This window comes from Mirounga leonina, unplaced genomic scaffold, assembly GCF_011800145.1.
Source record: "Mirounga leonina isolate KUSES-001 unplaced genomic scaffold, KU_Mleo_1.0 Mir_204, whole genome shotgun sequence".
Lineage (NCBI taxonomy): Eukaryota > Metazoa > Chordata > Mammalia > Carnivora > Phocidae > Mirounga > Mirounga leonina.
In genome coordinates, this window is record NW_023270513.1 from 16,259,519 (window position 1) to 16,277,402 (window position 17,884).

Here is a 17,884-nt window from a genome sequence, read left to right on the forward strand (position 1 = left end):
CTAGAACACATTCTTTACAAGTACACATGGTACATTCTCCAGAACAGATCACATATTAGGCCACAAAACAAATCTCAACAAATTGAGAAAAAAATGGAAGTCATACCATGCATCTTTTCTGACCACAACATTGTGAAACTAGAAATCAGCCACAAGAAAAAATCTGGAAAGAGCACAAATACATGGAGAATAAACAATGCTATGACACAATGAATGGGTCAACCAAGAAATCGAAAAATAAATGGAGACAAATGAAAGTGAAAACACAACAATATAACCTCTTTGGGAGGCAGCAAAAGCTATTCTAAGAGGTAAGTCTGTAGTAGTACAAGCCTTCCTCAGGAAGCAAGAAAAATCTCAAACAACTTAACCTTACACCTAAAGGAGCTAGAAAAAGAACAACAAACAAAACCCAAAACCAGAAGAAGGAAGGAAATAATAAACATTAGAGCAGAAATAAAACAGAAACTCAAAACAGAATAAAACACATCAATGAAAGCGGAAACTGGTTCTCTGAAAAGATCAACAAAACTGATATTTAGCTAGATTCATCAAAAAGAGAGGACTCAAATGAAGAAAATCAGAAATGAAAGAACAGAAATAACCAACACCAGAGAAATACAAAGAATTATGAGAACATTATGAAAAATTATATGCCAACAAATTGGACAACCTAGAAGAAATTGATAAATACAAAGAAACATATAATCTCCCAAAACTGAATCAGGAAGAAATAGAAAATTTGAACAGATTACCAGCAAAGAAATTGAATCAGTAATCAAAGAACTCCTCCAACAAACAGAAGTCCAGGCTTACATGGCTTCACAGGTGAATTCTACCAACACTTAAAGATTAATACCTATTCTTCTCAACTTTTCCAAAAATTTAAGAGGAAGGAAAGCTTCCAAATTCATTCTATGAGGCCAGCATCACCCTGAACCCAAAACAAGATAAAGACACCACGAAAAAGAGAAATACAGGCTAATAACTTTGATGAATATAGATGGAAAAATTCTCAATATTACTAAACCGAATCCAACAATACATTAAAAAAAACATTCATCACAATCAAATGGGATTGGTTCCAAGGATATAAGGATGGTACAATATTTACAAATCAATCAACATGATATAACACATCAATAAGAGTAATGATAAAAACCATATGATCATTTCAACGGATGCAGAAAGAGCATTTGACAAAGTACAACTTACATTCACAATGAAAAACCTCAAAAAAGTAGGTTTAGAGGGAACATACTTCAACACATTAAAGGCCAGATATGAAAAACCCACAGTTAACATCATCCTGATGAAGCTGAAAGTTTTTCCCCTAAGGTTAGGAATGAGACAAGGATGTCCACTCACACCACATTTATTTAACATAGTACTGGAAGTCCTAGCCACAGCAATCCCACAACAAAAAGAAATAAAAGGCATCCAAATCGAGAAGAAGTAAATCTTTCACTCTTTGCAGATGATGTAATACTACATACAGAAAACCCTAAAGGCTCCACCAAAAAACTACTAGAACTAATAAATGAATTCAGTTAAGATTGTAGGATACAAAGTTGATATACAGAAACCCATCGCATTCTGTACACTAATAATGAAGTAGAAGAAAGAGAAATTAAGAAAACAATCCTATCTATACTTTCACCAAAAATAGTAAAATACCTAGGAATAGACTTAGTCAAGGAGGTGGAAGATCTGTAGTCTAAAAACTGTAAAACACTGATGAAAGAAACTGAAGACAATACAAACAAATGGAAAGATATTCCATGCTCACAGAAGAACAAATATCATTTAAATGTTCATACTACCCAAAGGAATCTACATATTTAATGCAATCCCTATCAAAATACCAACATTTTTCACAGAACTAGAACAAACAAACCTAAAATTTATATGGAGCCACAAAAGACACCAAATAGCGAAAGCAATCTTCAAAAAGAGTAAAACTGGAGGTATTACAATCACAGTTTCAAGATATACTACAAAGCTGTACTAATCAAAATAGTACAGTACTGGCATAATAATAGACACATAGGATCAATGGAACAGAATATAAAATCCAGAAATAAACCCATGATTATATTGTCAACCTTCGACAAAGCAGGTAAGAATACTGAATGGGGAAAAGACAGTCTTCTTTAACAAATGGTGTCGGGAAAACCGAACAACTACATGAAAAAGAATGAAACTGGACCATTTTCTTACACCATATACAAAAATAAACTCAAAATGGATTAAAGACATAAATGTGAGACCTGAAACCATAAAAATTCTAGAAGAGGGCTCAGGCAGTAATTTCTCTGACATCAGCTGTAGCAGCATCTTTGTAGATAGGTCTCCTCCAGCAAGGGAAACAAAAGGAAAAATAAACCATTGGGACTACATCAAACTAAAAACGGTTCCGTGGAGCAAAGTAAACAAAAGCACTAAAAGGCAACCTACAAAATGGGAGAAGATATTTGCAAATGACTTATCTGATAAAGGGTTAGTATCCAAAATATATAAAGAACTTATACAATTTAACTTAAAAAAAAAAACAATTAACCCAATTAAAAAATGGTCAGAAGACATGAACAGACATTTCTCCAAAGAAGACATCTAAATCGGCCAACAAACACATGAAAAGATGCTCAACATCACTCATCATCAGGGAAATGCAAATCAAAACTACAATGAGAGATCACCTCACATCTGTCAAAATCACTAAAATCAAAAACACAAGAAACAAGTGGTCATAAGGATATGAAGAAAAAGGAACCCTAATGCACTGTTGGTGGGAATGCAAACTGGTTCAGCCACTGTGGAAAATAGCATGAAAGTTCCACAAAAAATTAAAAGAGAATTACCATATAATCCGGGAATTCCACTACTGGATATTTGCCCAAAGAATACAAAAACACTAATCTGAAAAGATATATGCACCCCTGTTTACTGCAGCATTATTTACAATAGCCGAATTATGTAAGCAGCCAAAGTGCCCATATACATATGAATGGATCAAGAAGGTATAGTGTGTGTATTATGAAATATTAGCTATAAAAAAGAATAAAATCTTGCTATTTGCAACAACATGGATGGATCTAGAGAGTATAATGCTGTGTGAAATCAAAGACAAATACCATATGATTTTACTCATATGTGGAATTTAAGAAACAAAACAAATGAACAAAGAAAAAGAGGGACAAATAAAAAAAACAGACTCAACTACAGAGAATAAACGGCTACCAGAGGGGAGATAGTGGAGTGATGGGTGAAATAGGTGAAGGGGATGAAGAGTCCACTTATCTTGATGAGCACTGAGTAATATACAGTATTTTTGAATCACTGTATTGTACATTTGAACCTAGTAACTCTGTTAGCCATACTGGAATTAAAGTTTTAGTAACGGTAAAATAAAAAAAAATTAAATCAAGAAATAACAAGTGTTGGTGAGGATAAGCAACAGGGAACCCTCATGCACTGCTGGTGGGAATGCTAACTGGTGTAGCCTCTAGGGGAAACAGTATGGAGTTTCCTCCAAATATTAAAAATAGAACCACCATATGATCTAGCAATTCCACTTCTAGGTATTTATCTAAATAATACACTAATTCAAAAAATCTATATGTACTCCTATGTTAACTGCAGCATTATTTACAAAAGCCAGGATATGGAGAAAACCTAAGTACACACTGATAGATGAATGGATAAATATTTATACACATACATATACATACACACACACACACGAATACTACTCAGCCATAAAAAAGAATGAAATCTTGCCATTTGAGACCACACGGATGAACTTGAGGGTATTATGCTAACTGAAATAAGTCATAGGAAAGGGAGGCAAGATGAAAGAAGAGTAGGGGACCTCGGTTCATCTGCCCTTGAATTGAGCTGGGTATCATCAAATCATTCTGAACACCTGTGAATTCAACCTGAGATCGAAGAAAAGAATTGCTGGAATTCTACAAATAGAAAAGCAACCACTTTTTGCAAGGTAGATGAGGAGAAGTGAATCTGAGGGGGATATATCCGAAGATAAAAGGCAGGGGGAGGGAACCTCTGTAAGCCAGCTACCAGAAAGTAATATAGCCCTGAAGCACAAAATCGAACCTTTAGAAGTCAGCTCCAGTGAGAGATGTCCCTACCTGAAAGGTGCTCAGGTGGCAAAGCAGGGCAGAATCCTAGATGGAACAGTGGGGTCTCAGGATTCCCAGATCACAGAAAGAATGGGGGTTCCTGAGCCAGCAGAGTTCTCAAGCACTGAATTGGGGGAACTGGTTATGGTCAAGAAGACCGGAGGAGGCTCTCAGCTCAGTTTGCCATAAACCACTAATGGTGGCACAATGGTGGCACCACTCTCGTGTGGGGCCCTTCAAAGGGCAGAAACGCAGTGACCCTCCACCTTCCCCCAAGAGGGGCGGCACCAGTGTAGGCACCATTGGGGACCACTCTCCATGCGAGGACCCTGCAAAGAGCAGAAAGGCAATGCCCCTCTGTCTTTCCGTTGAGGATCTATGCCAGTGTGCACTGCAGGAGTCTGCACAGTTTGGCACACACAAAAGAGAAGACTGCTTAATACCCGAGGGTTTACTGAAGAGAGGGGGCTGTGACCCTTCAGTTCCAGGGCTGGAGATCAGGATGTGACCATTTTTATTTTTATCCTCTACAAGGGCACAGAAAGCCTTCAGGGAACAAAAGCCACATAGAGCAACCCCAAGCAGCTTACACTGGGCAGCCTCCACCCCCAGCAAGGGGTGTTAAAACTCAACCCAGGCAAAGACACCTGAGAATAAGAGCAGCAGGACCCTCCCCCAGGAGACCAGCTGGAACAAGTGGCAAAAACCAAGTTTAAGGAGCACACAGGACTGCATAACTCCAGTGCTAGAGGAAAAGAGTGTACAGAACTCAAGGGTTTTTCTCATGATTCGTTTATCTTTCAGTATAAAATTTTCCTTTTATTTCTTTTTTTTCCTTTTCAACGAGTTTCTCATTTTAACTCTTTGTTTTTAAGTCTTTTTTTTAACTTTCATTTTCTACATTTACATTTTATAGATATATTTTTTTTTTGGCTTCCATTCACTGTATTAAATTCTATTTTTGTGTGTATATATATAACTTTAGGTTTCTTTTCAATTTGGGGATTTAGTGTCTTCAAACAGACCAAAATACACCCAGGACCAAGTAGATCACACTGTTTTGACATAGCTGGGAAGTTACCAATCCTCATAGAAGACAAATTTGCTTGTAAACCAAAGACTGTAGTAAGGGTTGAAGGACACTATATCATACTTAAAATTAAAAGGTCTACCCAAAAGAAGATCTAACATTTATAAATGTTTATGCTCCTAACTTGGGAGCAGCCAATTATATCAACCAATTAATAACCACATTAAAGAAACACATTGGTAATAACACAATACTAGTAGGGGAATTCAATACCACACTCACAGCAGTGGACAGATCACCTAAGCAGAAGATCAACCAGGAAAAAAGGACATTGAATGACACAGAGGACCAGATGGACTTCACAGATATATACAGAGCATTTCATCCTAAAGCAAAAGAATACACATTCTTCTTGAGTGCACATGGAACATTCTCCAGAATAGATCACATACTGGGTCACAAATCAGGTCTCAACTGGTACCAAAAGAATGGGGATTATGCCCTGCATATTTTGAAACTACAGTGCTTTGAAACTTGAACTCAATCACAAGAGGAAATTTGGAAGGAATTCAAACACTTGGAGGTTAAAGAGCATCCTACTAAAGAATGAATGGGTCAACCAGTAAATTAAAGAAGAATTAAAAAAAAATTCACAGAAACAAATGAAAATGAAAACACAACTGTTCAAAACCTTTGGGATACAGTAAAGGTGGTCCTAAGAGGTAAGTGCATAGCAATACAAGACTTTCTCAAAAAATTAGAGAAGTCTCAAATACACAAGCTCACCTTAAACCTAAAGAAGCTAAAGAAAGAATAGCAAATAAAGCCTAAACCAAGCAGGAGACAAATAATAAAGATTAGAGCAGAAATTAGTGAAATAGAAACAAAAAGAAAAGAACAGATGAACAAAACTAGAAGCTAGTTCTTTGAAAGAATAAGATCAATAAACCCCTACCCAGAATTATCAAAAAGAAAAAAGACCCAAATTAAATAAATCATGAAGGAAAGAGATCACAACCAATACCAAGGAAATGCAAACAATTTTAAGAACATATTAGGAGTAACTCTACACCAACAAATTAGGCAATCTGGAAGAAATGGATGCATTCCTGGAAACATATAAACTACTAAAATTGAAATTTATAAACTACAAAAACTAAAAACAGAAAGAAAAGGAAAACCTGAACAGACCCATAACCGGCAAGGAAACTGAAGCAGTAATTAAAAATTGCCCAACAAACAAGAGTCCTGGGCCAGATGGCTTCCCAGGGGAATTCTACAAACATTTCAAGAAGAAATAAAACCTATTCTTCTGAAGCTGTTTCAAAAAAACAAATAGAAGGAAAACTTCCAAACTCATTCTATGGGGCCAGCATTACCTTGATCCCAAAACCAGACAAAGACCCCATCAAAAAGGAGAATTACAGACCAATATCCCTGATGAACATGGCCAAAACTCTCACAAAGATACTAACCAATAGGATCCAACAGTACATTAAAAGGATTATTCACCACCACCAAGTGAAATTTATTCCTGGGCTGCAAGAGTGGTTCAACATTCCCAAATCAACATATCACATTAAGAAAGGACAAGACCATATGTGATCCTCTCAACTGATGCAGAAAAAACATCTGACAAAATACAGCATCCTTTCTTGATTAAAACTCTCCACAGTGTAGGGAGAGAGGGAACACACCTCAGTATCTTAAAAGCCATCTATGAAAAGCTCACAGCCAATATCATTCTCAATGGGGAAAACCTGAGAGCTTTTCCCCTAAGGTCAGGAACATGTCAGGGAGGCCCACTCTCACCACTGTTGTTCAACATAGTACTAGAAGTCCTAGCAACAGGGCACCTGGGTGGCTCAGTTGGTTAAGCGACTGCCTTCGGCTCAGGTCATGATCCTGGAGTCCCTGGATTGAGTCCCACATTGGGCTCCCTGCTCAGCAGGGAGTCTGCTTCTCCCTCTGACCCTCCTCCCTCTCATGCTCTCTGTCTTTCATTCTCTCTCTCTCAAATAAATAAAATCTTAAAAAAAAAAAAAATAGAAGTCCTAGCAACAGCAATCAGACAACAAAAAGAAATAAAAGGTATTCAAATTGGCAAAGAAGTCATACTCATGTCATAAATGACATGATACTTTATGTGGAAAACCCCAAAAGACTCCACCCCCAAATTGCTAGAATTCATACAGGAATTCAGCAACATGGCAGGATATAAAATCAACGCACAGAAATCAGTTGCATTTCTCTATGCTAACTATGAGACAGAAGAAAGAGAAATTAAGGAATCGATCCCATGTATAACTACACCAAAAACCGTAAGATACCTAGAAATAAAAACCTAATCAAAAAGGTAAAGGTTCTGTACTCTGAAAAACTACAGAAAACTTATGAAAGTATTTGAGGAAGACACAAAAAAATGGAAAAATATTCCATTCGTGGGGATTGGAAGAATAAATATTGTTAAAATGTCTATACTACCCAGAGCAATCTACACATTCATTGCAATCCCTATCAAAATACCATCAACATTTTTTCAGAGCTGGAACAAATAATCCTAAAATTTGTATGGAACCAGAAAAGACCCAGAATAGCCAGAGGAATATTGAAAAAGAAAACCAAAGCTGGTGGCATCACAATGCCAGACTTCAAGCTATATTACAAAGCTGTAATCATCAAGACAGTATGGTACTGGGGTGCCTGGGTGGCTCAGTTAGTTAAGCGTCTGCCTTCGGCTCAGATCATGATCCCAGGGTCCTGGGATCGAGCCCTGCATCGGGCTCCCTGTTCCACGAGAAGCCTGCTTCTCCCTCTCCCACTCCCCCTGCTTGTGTTCCCTCTCTCGTTATGTCTCTCTCTGTCAAATAAATAAATAAAATCTTAAAAAAAAAAAAAAGGACAGTATGGTACTGGCACAAAAACAGACACACAGATCAATGGAACAGAACAGAGACTCCAGAAATGGACCCTCAATTCTATTTTTTTTTTTTAAGATTTTATTTATTTCAATTCTATTTTTTAAAAATATTTTATTTATTTGTTTGAGAGAGAGAGAGCATGAGCAGGGAGGAGGGACAGAGGGAAGAGGGAGAAGCAGGCTCCTGATGTGGGGTTCAATCCCAGAATCCCAAAATCATGACCTGAGCCTAAAGCAGATGCTTAAGTGACTGAGGCACCCAGGCCCCCCTGAACCCTCAATTCTATGGTCAATTAATCTTTGACAAAGCAGGAAAGATTATGCAATGGAAAAAGGACAGTCCTTTCAAGAAATAGTGCTGGGATAGTTGGACAGCCACATGTAGAAGAATGAAACTGGATCACTTTCTTATACCATACACAAAGATAAACTCAAAATGGATGAAAGACATAAATGTGAGACAGAAATACATCAAAATCCTAGAGAACACAGGCAGCAACCTCTCTGACCTCAGCCGTAGTAACTTCCTGCTAAACACGTCTCCAAAGGCAAGGGAAACAAAAGCACAAATGAACTATTGGGACTTCATCAAGAAGCTTCTGCACAGCAAAGGAAACAGTCAACAAAACTAAGATGCAACCCACGGAATGGGAGAAGATATTTGAAAATGACATATTAGAGAAAGGGCTAGTATCCAAGATCTATAAAGAACTTCTCAAATTCAACCCCCCAAAAACAAATAATCCAGTCAAAAATGGGCAGAAGACATGAACAGACACTTCTCTGAAGAAGACATACAAATAGCTAACAGAGACATGAAAAATTGCTCAACATCACTCGGGATCAAGGAAATACAAATCAAAACCACAATGAGATAACACCTCACACCAGTCCAAAGGCTAAAATTAACAAGACAGGTAACAACAAATGTTGGCAAGGATGTGGAGAAAGGGGAACCCTCTTATGCTGTTGGTGGGAATGCAAGCTGGTACAACCACTCTGGAAAATGGAGGTTCCTCAAGACATTAAAAATAGAGTGACCCTATGACCCAGCAACTGCACTACTAGGTATTTACCCCAAATACACAAATGTAGTGATCCGAAGGGGCACCTGCACCCCAATGTTCACAGCAGTAATGTCCACATTAGCCAAACTGTGAAAAGAGACCAGATGTCCATCAACAGATGAATGGATAAAGAAGATGTGGTATATATATACAAAGGAATATTGCTCAGCCACCAGAAAGGATGAATACTTACCATTTACATTGTTGTGGATGGAACCGGAGGGCATTATGTTAAGTGAAATAAGTCAATCAGAGAAAGACAATTATCATATGGTTTCACTCATATGTGGAATATAAGAAACAGCCCAGAGGATCATAGGGGAAGGGAGGGAAAACTGAATGGGAAGTCATCAGAGAGGGAGACAAATCATGAGAGACTCTTAACTGCAGGAAACAAACTGAGGATTGCTGGAGGGGAGGTGGTTGGGGGGATGGGGCAATTGGGTGATGGGCGTTAAGGAGGGCACATGATGTGATGAGCACTGGATGTTATATGCAACTGATAAATTATTGAACACTACATCTGAAACTAATTATGTACTATACGTTGGCTAATTGAATTTAAATAAAAATAAATAAATGAATGAAATAATCAGAGAAAGGTAAAATACCTTATGAGTTCACTTAAATGTAGAATCTATAAAAGAAACGAAACAAAACAAAACCAATCTCATAGATACAAAGATCAGAATATTGGTTGCCAAGGGGTGGAGGTTTGGGAGGTGTATAACAGGTTAAGGGGATCAAGAGGCTCAAATTTCCAATTATGAAATAAGTCATGGGGATGTAATATACAGCATGGTGACAACAGTCAGTAATGTACTGCAAATTTGAAAGACTAAGAAAGTAAATCTTAAACGTTCCCATCATTAGAAAATACCAATGTTTTAATTTTGGTGACAGACGGTAACTAGACTTATTGTGGTGATATTTCCCACTGTATTTAAAGTGTCCCATCATTATGTCATACACCTGAAACTAAGATAATATCGTATGTCAAATATACTTAATAAGAAAGAAAATGTGAAGCCCAAAATACAATAGTACACACAGGTTGTATACACCCTCACAGTTATGTAAGAAAAAAAGCAAGTGTGAGGTTTCCAGGTTTTTTACATAATTATTTATCACTTAAAAAAACAAAATCACTCATGAGAAAAAATTATCCTACATTTGGTTAATTCTCAAAGAAAAAGATCACTATTTCACAGACTAGAATTCTAAAACTTCTATTTTATATGTTTCACATATTTTGGTGAAAATTAAACAATTCCAATCATTTTTCCAACTTAGCTTATACATGACATATATAGACACATATATACACACATGCGTGTGTATTTAAATTGAAATTCTGCGCAGAGATATTTAGGAAGTATTAAATGTTACCATTGATAAACTTACGAATCAACATGCAGAACCCTCTGGCCACTTCTTGAACATGCAGCTGCAATGATGGATTCAGGCAAACCTATAAAAACACACAACTATATCACTCAGAATGTAGAAAAATATATAGAGAGAGAAATCTTACACAAATAGTTCATGCATGCCATCACTGCATATAAAAGTTTATCAAAGGAGGCTCATCCTTGTATTCAAACTTCTAACATTTGTATCATTGGATATTTGTTAAATGTACACTACTTATCCTGAAATTTTATTATGTGGAGATTTTTTTTAAATCAAGCACGTAAAATCTTTTTATATGCAAATTTCCATAAATGAGCAACTTTCAAAATATTATTCATATAGCACTTTGTTATTTAGTAGCTATGTTCACATACTAACTCATCTCATTTTCCAAACTGCACTGACAGTGAAGCATCATCAGCACAGAAATGAAATACTGAGGGGCAAATATGTTAATTTGTTGCCCAATGCTTTAACATTTTTTCCTATTGTTGAAATTTGAATCCAAATCTAACTCCAAAGCCATCCAGTGCCTATGAGGGGGAATGGCATACATTTTTCAGTTTAAGCAATAGGTTAGGTAGTTCAAAAAGAGGCCATTTATTGAGACCTGAAACCATAAAACGCCTGGAAGAGAACAGAGGCAGTAATTCAATGGACTATCACACAGCCATAAAAAAAGGATGAGATCACGCCATATGCAACAACATCGATGAGCCTAGAGGGCATTATGTTAGGCGAAATCAGTGAGACAGAGAAATAGAAATACCGTATGAATACACTTATATGTAGAATCTAAAAAACAAATGAATAAACAAACAAAAAGCAGAATCAGATCTACAAATACAGAGAACAAATTGATGATTGCCAGAGGGGAGTAGAGGGGGGCACGAGCAAAAGGTGTGAAAGGGAATGGAAGATACAGGCTTCCAGTTATGAAGTCACAGGAATAAAAGGTACAGCATAAGGAATATAATCAATGATATTTTAATAGCACTGTATGATGACAGATGGTAGCTATACTTTTGGTGACCATGGCATAATGTAGAGAGAAGTTGAATCACTATGTTGTACAACTGAAAAATAATGTAACTGTTGTCTAAATGAATGAATGAATGAATGAATGAATGAACGAACGAAGAAGAAAATCCTATTTTAAAAAAGAGGCCATTTACAAGACACATTATCTCACTTTCTGGTTAATACAGCAGTTTGAAAAGAACATTAGTGTTCTGGAATCAAATCGAGCCACACCATAAAGTGGGTTATCATAAAGGAAATATACAAGTACTAACAAAAAAAAAAATCACAAATTACCAAAGAATGATTTCATAACATAAAAATTTCAGATGTTCACCAGTTAATACACTATATTATACATTCAAGATTGTTCCATAACTTTTTATTGTAAAATCTACCATTTCAGTAGAAACTATTAAGAATCACTTATATGTAGAAACTATTAAGAATCACTTATATCAGTCAGACAAAGCATGTTTTGAAAGTTTAGTGCAATTCTGTAGTACTACCACCGACTCTTTCACTATAATGAAGCACCTTGATCCTCTTGGATTTTTATGTAGTAGAAAAGAAACAGCACATTTTTTTTTTTTGTCAAGGATTTAAACTACACACTAAGCATCAAGGATTTCAAGAAAAGAGAAGAGTTATCTTCCTTATGTAAAAAGCAATAGGCATATGGAAGCAATTGACACAATCTAGCTAAAAACCACATTAAACACAAGCTCCAGCTGCATTCACAGAAGAACTAGAGTTTTCCAGTGGGGACTACTGTGGGTGTATAGTGTTTGGTTCAAAAACAAAGTTCTGACTCGATGTACTGAAGACAGCCATTAAATATCAATTATTGGAAATAATCCATCATAAACTTTCAACTTTAACTTCAGATAATTCAAAGAGAAAACATAGTAAGAATTTGTGGTGTAGAAGGAACTAGGAGAAAGAAAGTTTTATTTTTTTTTGAAAGTTTTAAATAGTTAAGCATACTTAGTTCTTCAAACAGTCAAAACTGTATTGTTCTAATGTCTTTTATCTTAAGACTATCTGAACTTTTTACACCTAAAGAAATAACTTTTCTCATTAATGAAACGCAGTCACTATGGTACTTTAAAAGCTGCCAAACATCACAAACATTAAAAAGGACAACAGGAAAGAAATATTTGGGAAGGAGAATTAGTATGTTAAAGCATGTAATAATGACAGCACTAATAATATACCACCAAACATTAGTATAGGGCTTTATGGTTCACAGTATCTTTTCATATACATCACCTCATTTATTCCTCATTATAATCCTGGGAGGCAGGCATTATTATCCATGTGAGAAAATGGGATGAGAAAGATTAAATAACTTGCCAAAGATCAAGTAATTCATTAATTTGATATCTCAAATTCAATTACCATGGTAAATTCACTCTCTTCAACTTGGACATGAGTTTGAGAATGAGGATTCAAGGGGAGGACAGCAGCATAAGGAAATGAGTATGGTCTCAATCAGACAGACCTAGGCTTGAATCTTTTTTTTTTTTTTTTAAAGATTTTATTTATTTATTTGAGAGAGAGAGAATGAGAGAGAGCAAGCACATGAGAGGGGGGAGGGTCAGAGGGAGAAGCAGACTCCCTGCCAAGCAGGGAGCCCAATGCGGGACTCGATCCAGGGACTCCAGGATCATGACCTGAGCCGAAGGCAGTCGCTTAACCAACTGAGCCACCCAGGCGCCCCCCTAGGCTTGAATCTTAATTTTGCTGCTTAACTAGCTATGTGACCTCACACAAGTCACTTGCCATCTCTGAGCTTTTGTTTCTTCATCCATCAATGGGAATACCGCCATTTACCTCATAGGACCATTAAGTTGTTGGAGGGTACTTGCTCTATAAAAACTACCTACTTTTATTATTGTTCAGCAAGATACTTTAGAAGCAATACATTTTCATCTAAATACTACTCCAAACATACATCTACTTTTACTAGATGCCAACTCCAATGGCAAGCAACAACAAAATTACTCTCCTATTTGGCTCTATTAGCTCTGACTCTGGATAGGCAAATATGCATGTGGTTATTTCCATGGCTGCAATCAACAGTCAGAGGTCATGTCTCTGGCTGACAAAGCAAAGCCAAGGACAGATTTCAATACTGAACATGGTTGGAGTCCAAATACACAACACCAAAATAACTATCATTTGTGTTTTCCCTTAATACTTCTATCCAGACACTCCCCATTAGTTTGTGAAATTGATAGGCTGTTTCTACATTAAATGGCAAGGGCCTATTATCTTCATGCTTAGAATGATTAACAGACTAATAATACAGTTAGTAATGTCTCCCCACATCTCATATTTCTTCCCACCCATTTAATAAACACTGAGTTAGTTCCTTGAACAGAGGAAGCATGTATTAGATTTTCCATAAATATTTGTTGAAGGAAAGAAAAAAAGAAAGAAAATGGGGAAAGGGAAGATAGAGAAGAATGAAGCAGACTTTGACAGGTGGTGAGAAAAAATAAGATAAGGTTAAGACAATTACTAGCCTAAAAGAGCTGAGTCTAACAAATAAAAATTTAAAGGGATTGGGACACCTGGGTGGCTCAATCAGTTAAGCATCTGCCTTCAGCTCAGGTCATGATCCCAGGGTCCTAGGATCCAGTCCGCATCAGGCTCCTTGCTCAGTGGGAGCCTGCTTCTCCCTCTGCCTGCTCTGCCTGTTGCTCCCCCTGCTTGTGCGCATTCTCTCTCTCTCTCTGACAAATAAATAAAATCTTTAAAAAAAGAATTTAAAGGGATTAAAATAATAATTAAAACTATTATAAGAACACAATGGAAAGATGCATTCCCTCTGTGGAGCAGTCACTGAAAGCTCCAAACAGCAGAGGACACTAGCTGCGTCTTTCAAGATCTGTAATTAACACAACTGAAGAGTAGAGAAGGAAAAGGTGAAAGAAAAAAAAAAAAGGAAAGTGGAAGGGAGTATTCCCGGCAAAGGGTGAAGGGAGAACCAAAAGGTGATGTTCAAAAAAGAGTATCTGGAACCAAACTGGAGTCTGAACTTGGAACCTGTAAGCAACAGGGAATCTTGAAAGGATTTTAGCCAGAACAGCATGGTGAAATCAGTATTTAAAAAAAAAAAAAAACAATTCTAGTAACAGCATGATGAACTTGTATAAAATTGGAGCTTTAAGTTTCAGGGGTTTTTTCTTAATTATTGTATAGGAAAAGTTAACATATTTAAACTTGGTCTTATCGATAATTTAGCAAAGTAGGTAAAATAACTGCTTGTTTTGTTTAAATTCATATTTATATGCTCAATTTTAATAGCATTTAAACCCTTGACTGATTTAAAAATGAAACCTTTTTTTAACATTTGGCACCATAAAATGTGAACTACTTCTGAATCATTACTCAAATTCACACAATGTCCTGTGAGGCCTTTATACAAAACATATATAAGCTTACAATGAATTACATAGTCTCTCCCACAAGGAAAAGCCAGACATGAGATAGAAACAGATAACCTAAATCAGGGTCAAATCACAAAGCATTACACTGGAAACACACTGTAAAATATGTGAGTACAAATATACAAGCACAATGTTTTCAACTACAATATGGGACTAATAATATATCTCACAGGAATGTAGGGAGGAATAGGTACAAAGTAATATAAAACATCTTACACAGGGCCTCCTAGCATGTCACTGACATTCAATAAATACTGGTTCTGTTCCCTTCTCTTCTAACCCCTTCAATAAGATTAGTTATTTGAAGAGGAAAAAAAGAAAATCACTTGTTTACTGAAGTTATCTTCAAAGATGTAAAAACTTAAAAAGTTTTTGAAAAGAAGTCCATTAGCCTTTTCTATATGTACATTACAGGCTTTTTCTATATGTTCACTAAAGAAGTTCACCCAACACTTAGTATTATTTAAACATTCCATATTATTAAGTATGGTTATTAAATTCATTTGTGAGGCCATATCAAATAACTCTGGAAAAGACTGTAGGAAAAATATCTAATTCTGATTCAAGACAAACACCTTTTACCGGCAAGTCATTTTTATCAAACCACACAAGTTTTAAGTATTAAATTAGCATTTCATAAGTTTGTAATGGGGGAAATTAAGGTTTGTTACTTCATGTCTTTTTCAGTTGAGATTCCGTATAAAGTTGACAGCTAGAAAAAATACATTAAAGGCTTATGGAACATTATATGATCATATACACAAACATGTATAGTCCCAGATTTCTGCAATTTTCTAAAACCTGTCTAGATAAGATAAAGAAGTTTCATTCTCAAATGAAGGAGTTAGGCTAAAATCAGAACCAAACGTATGAAATTAGTATTTTCAAGAATCTTATCTAAAATATTTTATAGGAATGAAACCATTATTCATTCACTTTTCAAAATCCCCTTTTAATCCAAGTCCTTAATGTTGAACTTCATCTTTTACAACTATAAGATTTAAGTTAGTTCTCTATGATCTGTTCTTAAAACTGTATTAAGTGTCTGGAATTGATTTTTCCTGATGCTATACTTACATAAGATAAACATAAAATAAAATAAAATACTTACACCACTCCCAACATATTGAACAATAAATAAGAGATTCTCCTGACAGAACTTTGATGACCTGGCAAGGCCCAAGTGCTTTCAGCCCAAATCATATGAAACTATAAATCACTCTTTATTTTATAGAACATTTCAAAATGGATCCCTGCTTTCTACCTTGAAAGTCATTTCATGTGTTATTTATAACCAGTGAAGACCAGAATGGAAAGAAAATTACACAGAACTAGAAAATTCACTGTAACTATTTTTTATAAATAACTTTTTTTAGGAAAAAATACAGAACTACTGTACTGGCAAGGAAAAATTTGTGGGCATGACAAGCTTTTAGAGAGCCACATTCCTTACTACATAACCCTATGTACAGACCTTCTGCACCGTCATAAAAAAGCACAAACAACATTAGGTACAGAACTGACTAAACTGAGCAATGCAAAAGTAAAACCACATGCTTAACTCACAGAGCAGCCACTCAAATAAATGACATTAATAATTAAACGGAAATTGAATTTCAACCCAGGTTCAAGTAGTTTTGTTCATTCCTATTAAATTCTAATTAAAAGTTTATATCTTTTATTTTTTAGCAGTTACCTGAAAAAGAGAAAAAAGTGCCAGTGAAGCAGCCCAAGGAACTACCAAGAAGTACAGATAAAAATAGTTCTTGGGCGCCTGGGTGGCTCAGTTGGTTAAGCAACTGCCTTCGGCTCAGGTCATGATCCTGGAGTCCCGGGATCGAGTCCCGCATCGGGCTCCCTGCTTGGCAGGGAGTCTGCTTTGCTCTCTGACCCTATCCCCTCTCATGTGTTCTCTCTCATTCTCTCTCTCTCAAAATAAATAAAATCTTAAAAAAAAAAAAAAGAAAAAAAAATAGTTCTTAAATTGACAACTATTTTAATTCACTATGACTCATACGAAATACTGAACATATTAGTAAGTACTAATGGAGTATCTATGGATTTCTTCTTCATGGGAGAGTATAGTTATTAATATCTATGTAATTTTTAGAACTTTACAAAAGTATATTATCCATTAAATGTTAACTTACAAAATTTATGTTAATTTTTTTAAAATTCAATATAGTATGAGCTCTGAGTGTTAAACAACAAGAACACTGTTCCAATATTCAGAGTACTGAACTGAACATCCAGAAAACTGGATTCTTGTTTTCAGATTTATACTAAATAGTTGGAAATCATTTAACCTCTTTGGAATTCAGCTTCCTTATAAATATCCTTATAGATAAAATGAAGGGCTTGAAATAAATGGCCCATAAGGTTTGTGACAAGATCTCAAAGGTGAATCTTAAAGGTGATCAACAACTTGGCCTCTGTTCTTGGGCAAATGACTTGAACTTTAAAAAATAAAAACAGAACTCTGGGAAGATGACATTAGCAGCAAAGTTGTTAAATCTCCCCCAAGATTCCCATAAAGACAGACCGTGTAACCAAAATACCAAAACCAAACACCTAGGGGCAACATCTATAACAAAGATAGGTGACAAAATATGATGAACTCCAAAATACAAGTGGATCATTACAAATCATCAATAGCTATAAGATCCACACGTTATCAGAAAGAATCCATAAGAAAATAAGGGAAGACAAATTTGTGACAGCCCTGAAAGCCAAAGAAACCCAAAATTGCTATTAAGCATTCACTGGAAACTTAGCAGGCCATTTGAGAACAGTAGCAGCAACTGGGAGGAATTTTTCAGGCTCCAACCTATGGA

General features: G+C 35.9%; 1 protein-coding gene across 3 annotated transcripts in view; it reads right to left on the reverse strand.

Annotated features, from left to right (window-relative positions):
* The window catches only part of CHM (CHM Rab escort protein), a 206,492-nt gene that overhangs the window by 172,206 nt on the left and 16,402 nt on the right, over positions 1–17,884 (reverse strand). For all 3 annotated transcript variants that reach the window (XM_035028821.1, XM_035028822.1, XM_035028823.1), the window contains exon 2: positions 10,564–10,630. In XM_035028821.1, coding sequence (XP_034884712.1) covers positions 10,564–10,630 — 67 coding nt within the window. The remainder of the gene's footprint in view (positions 1–10,563; positions 10,631–17,884) is intronic.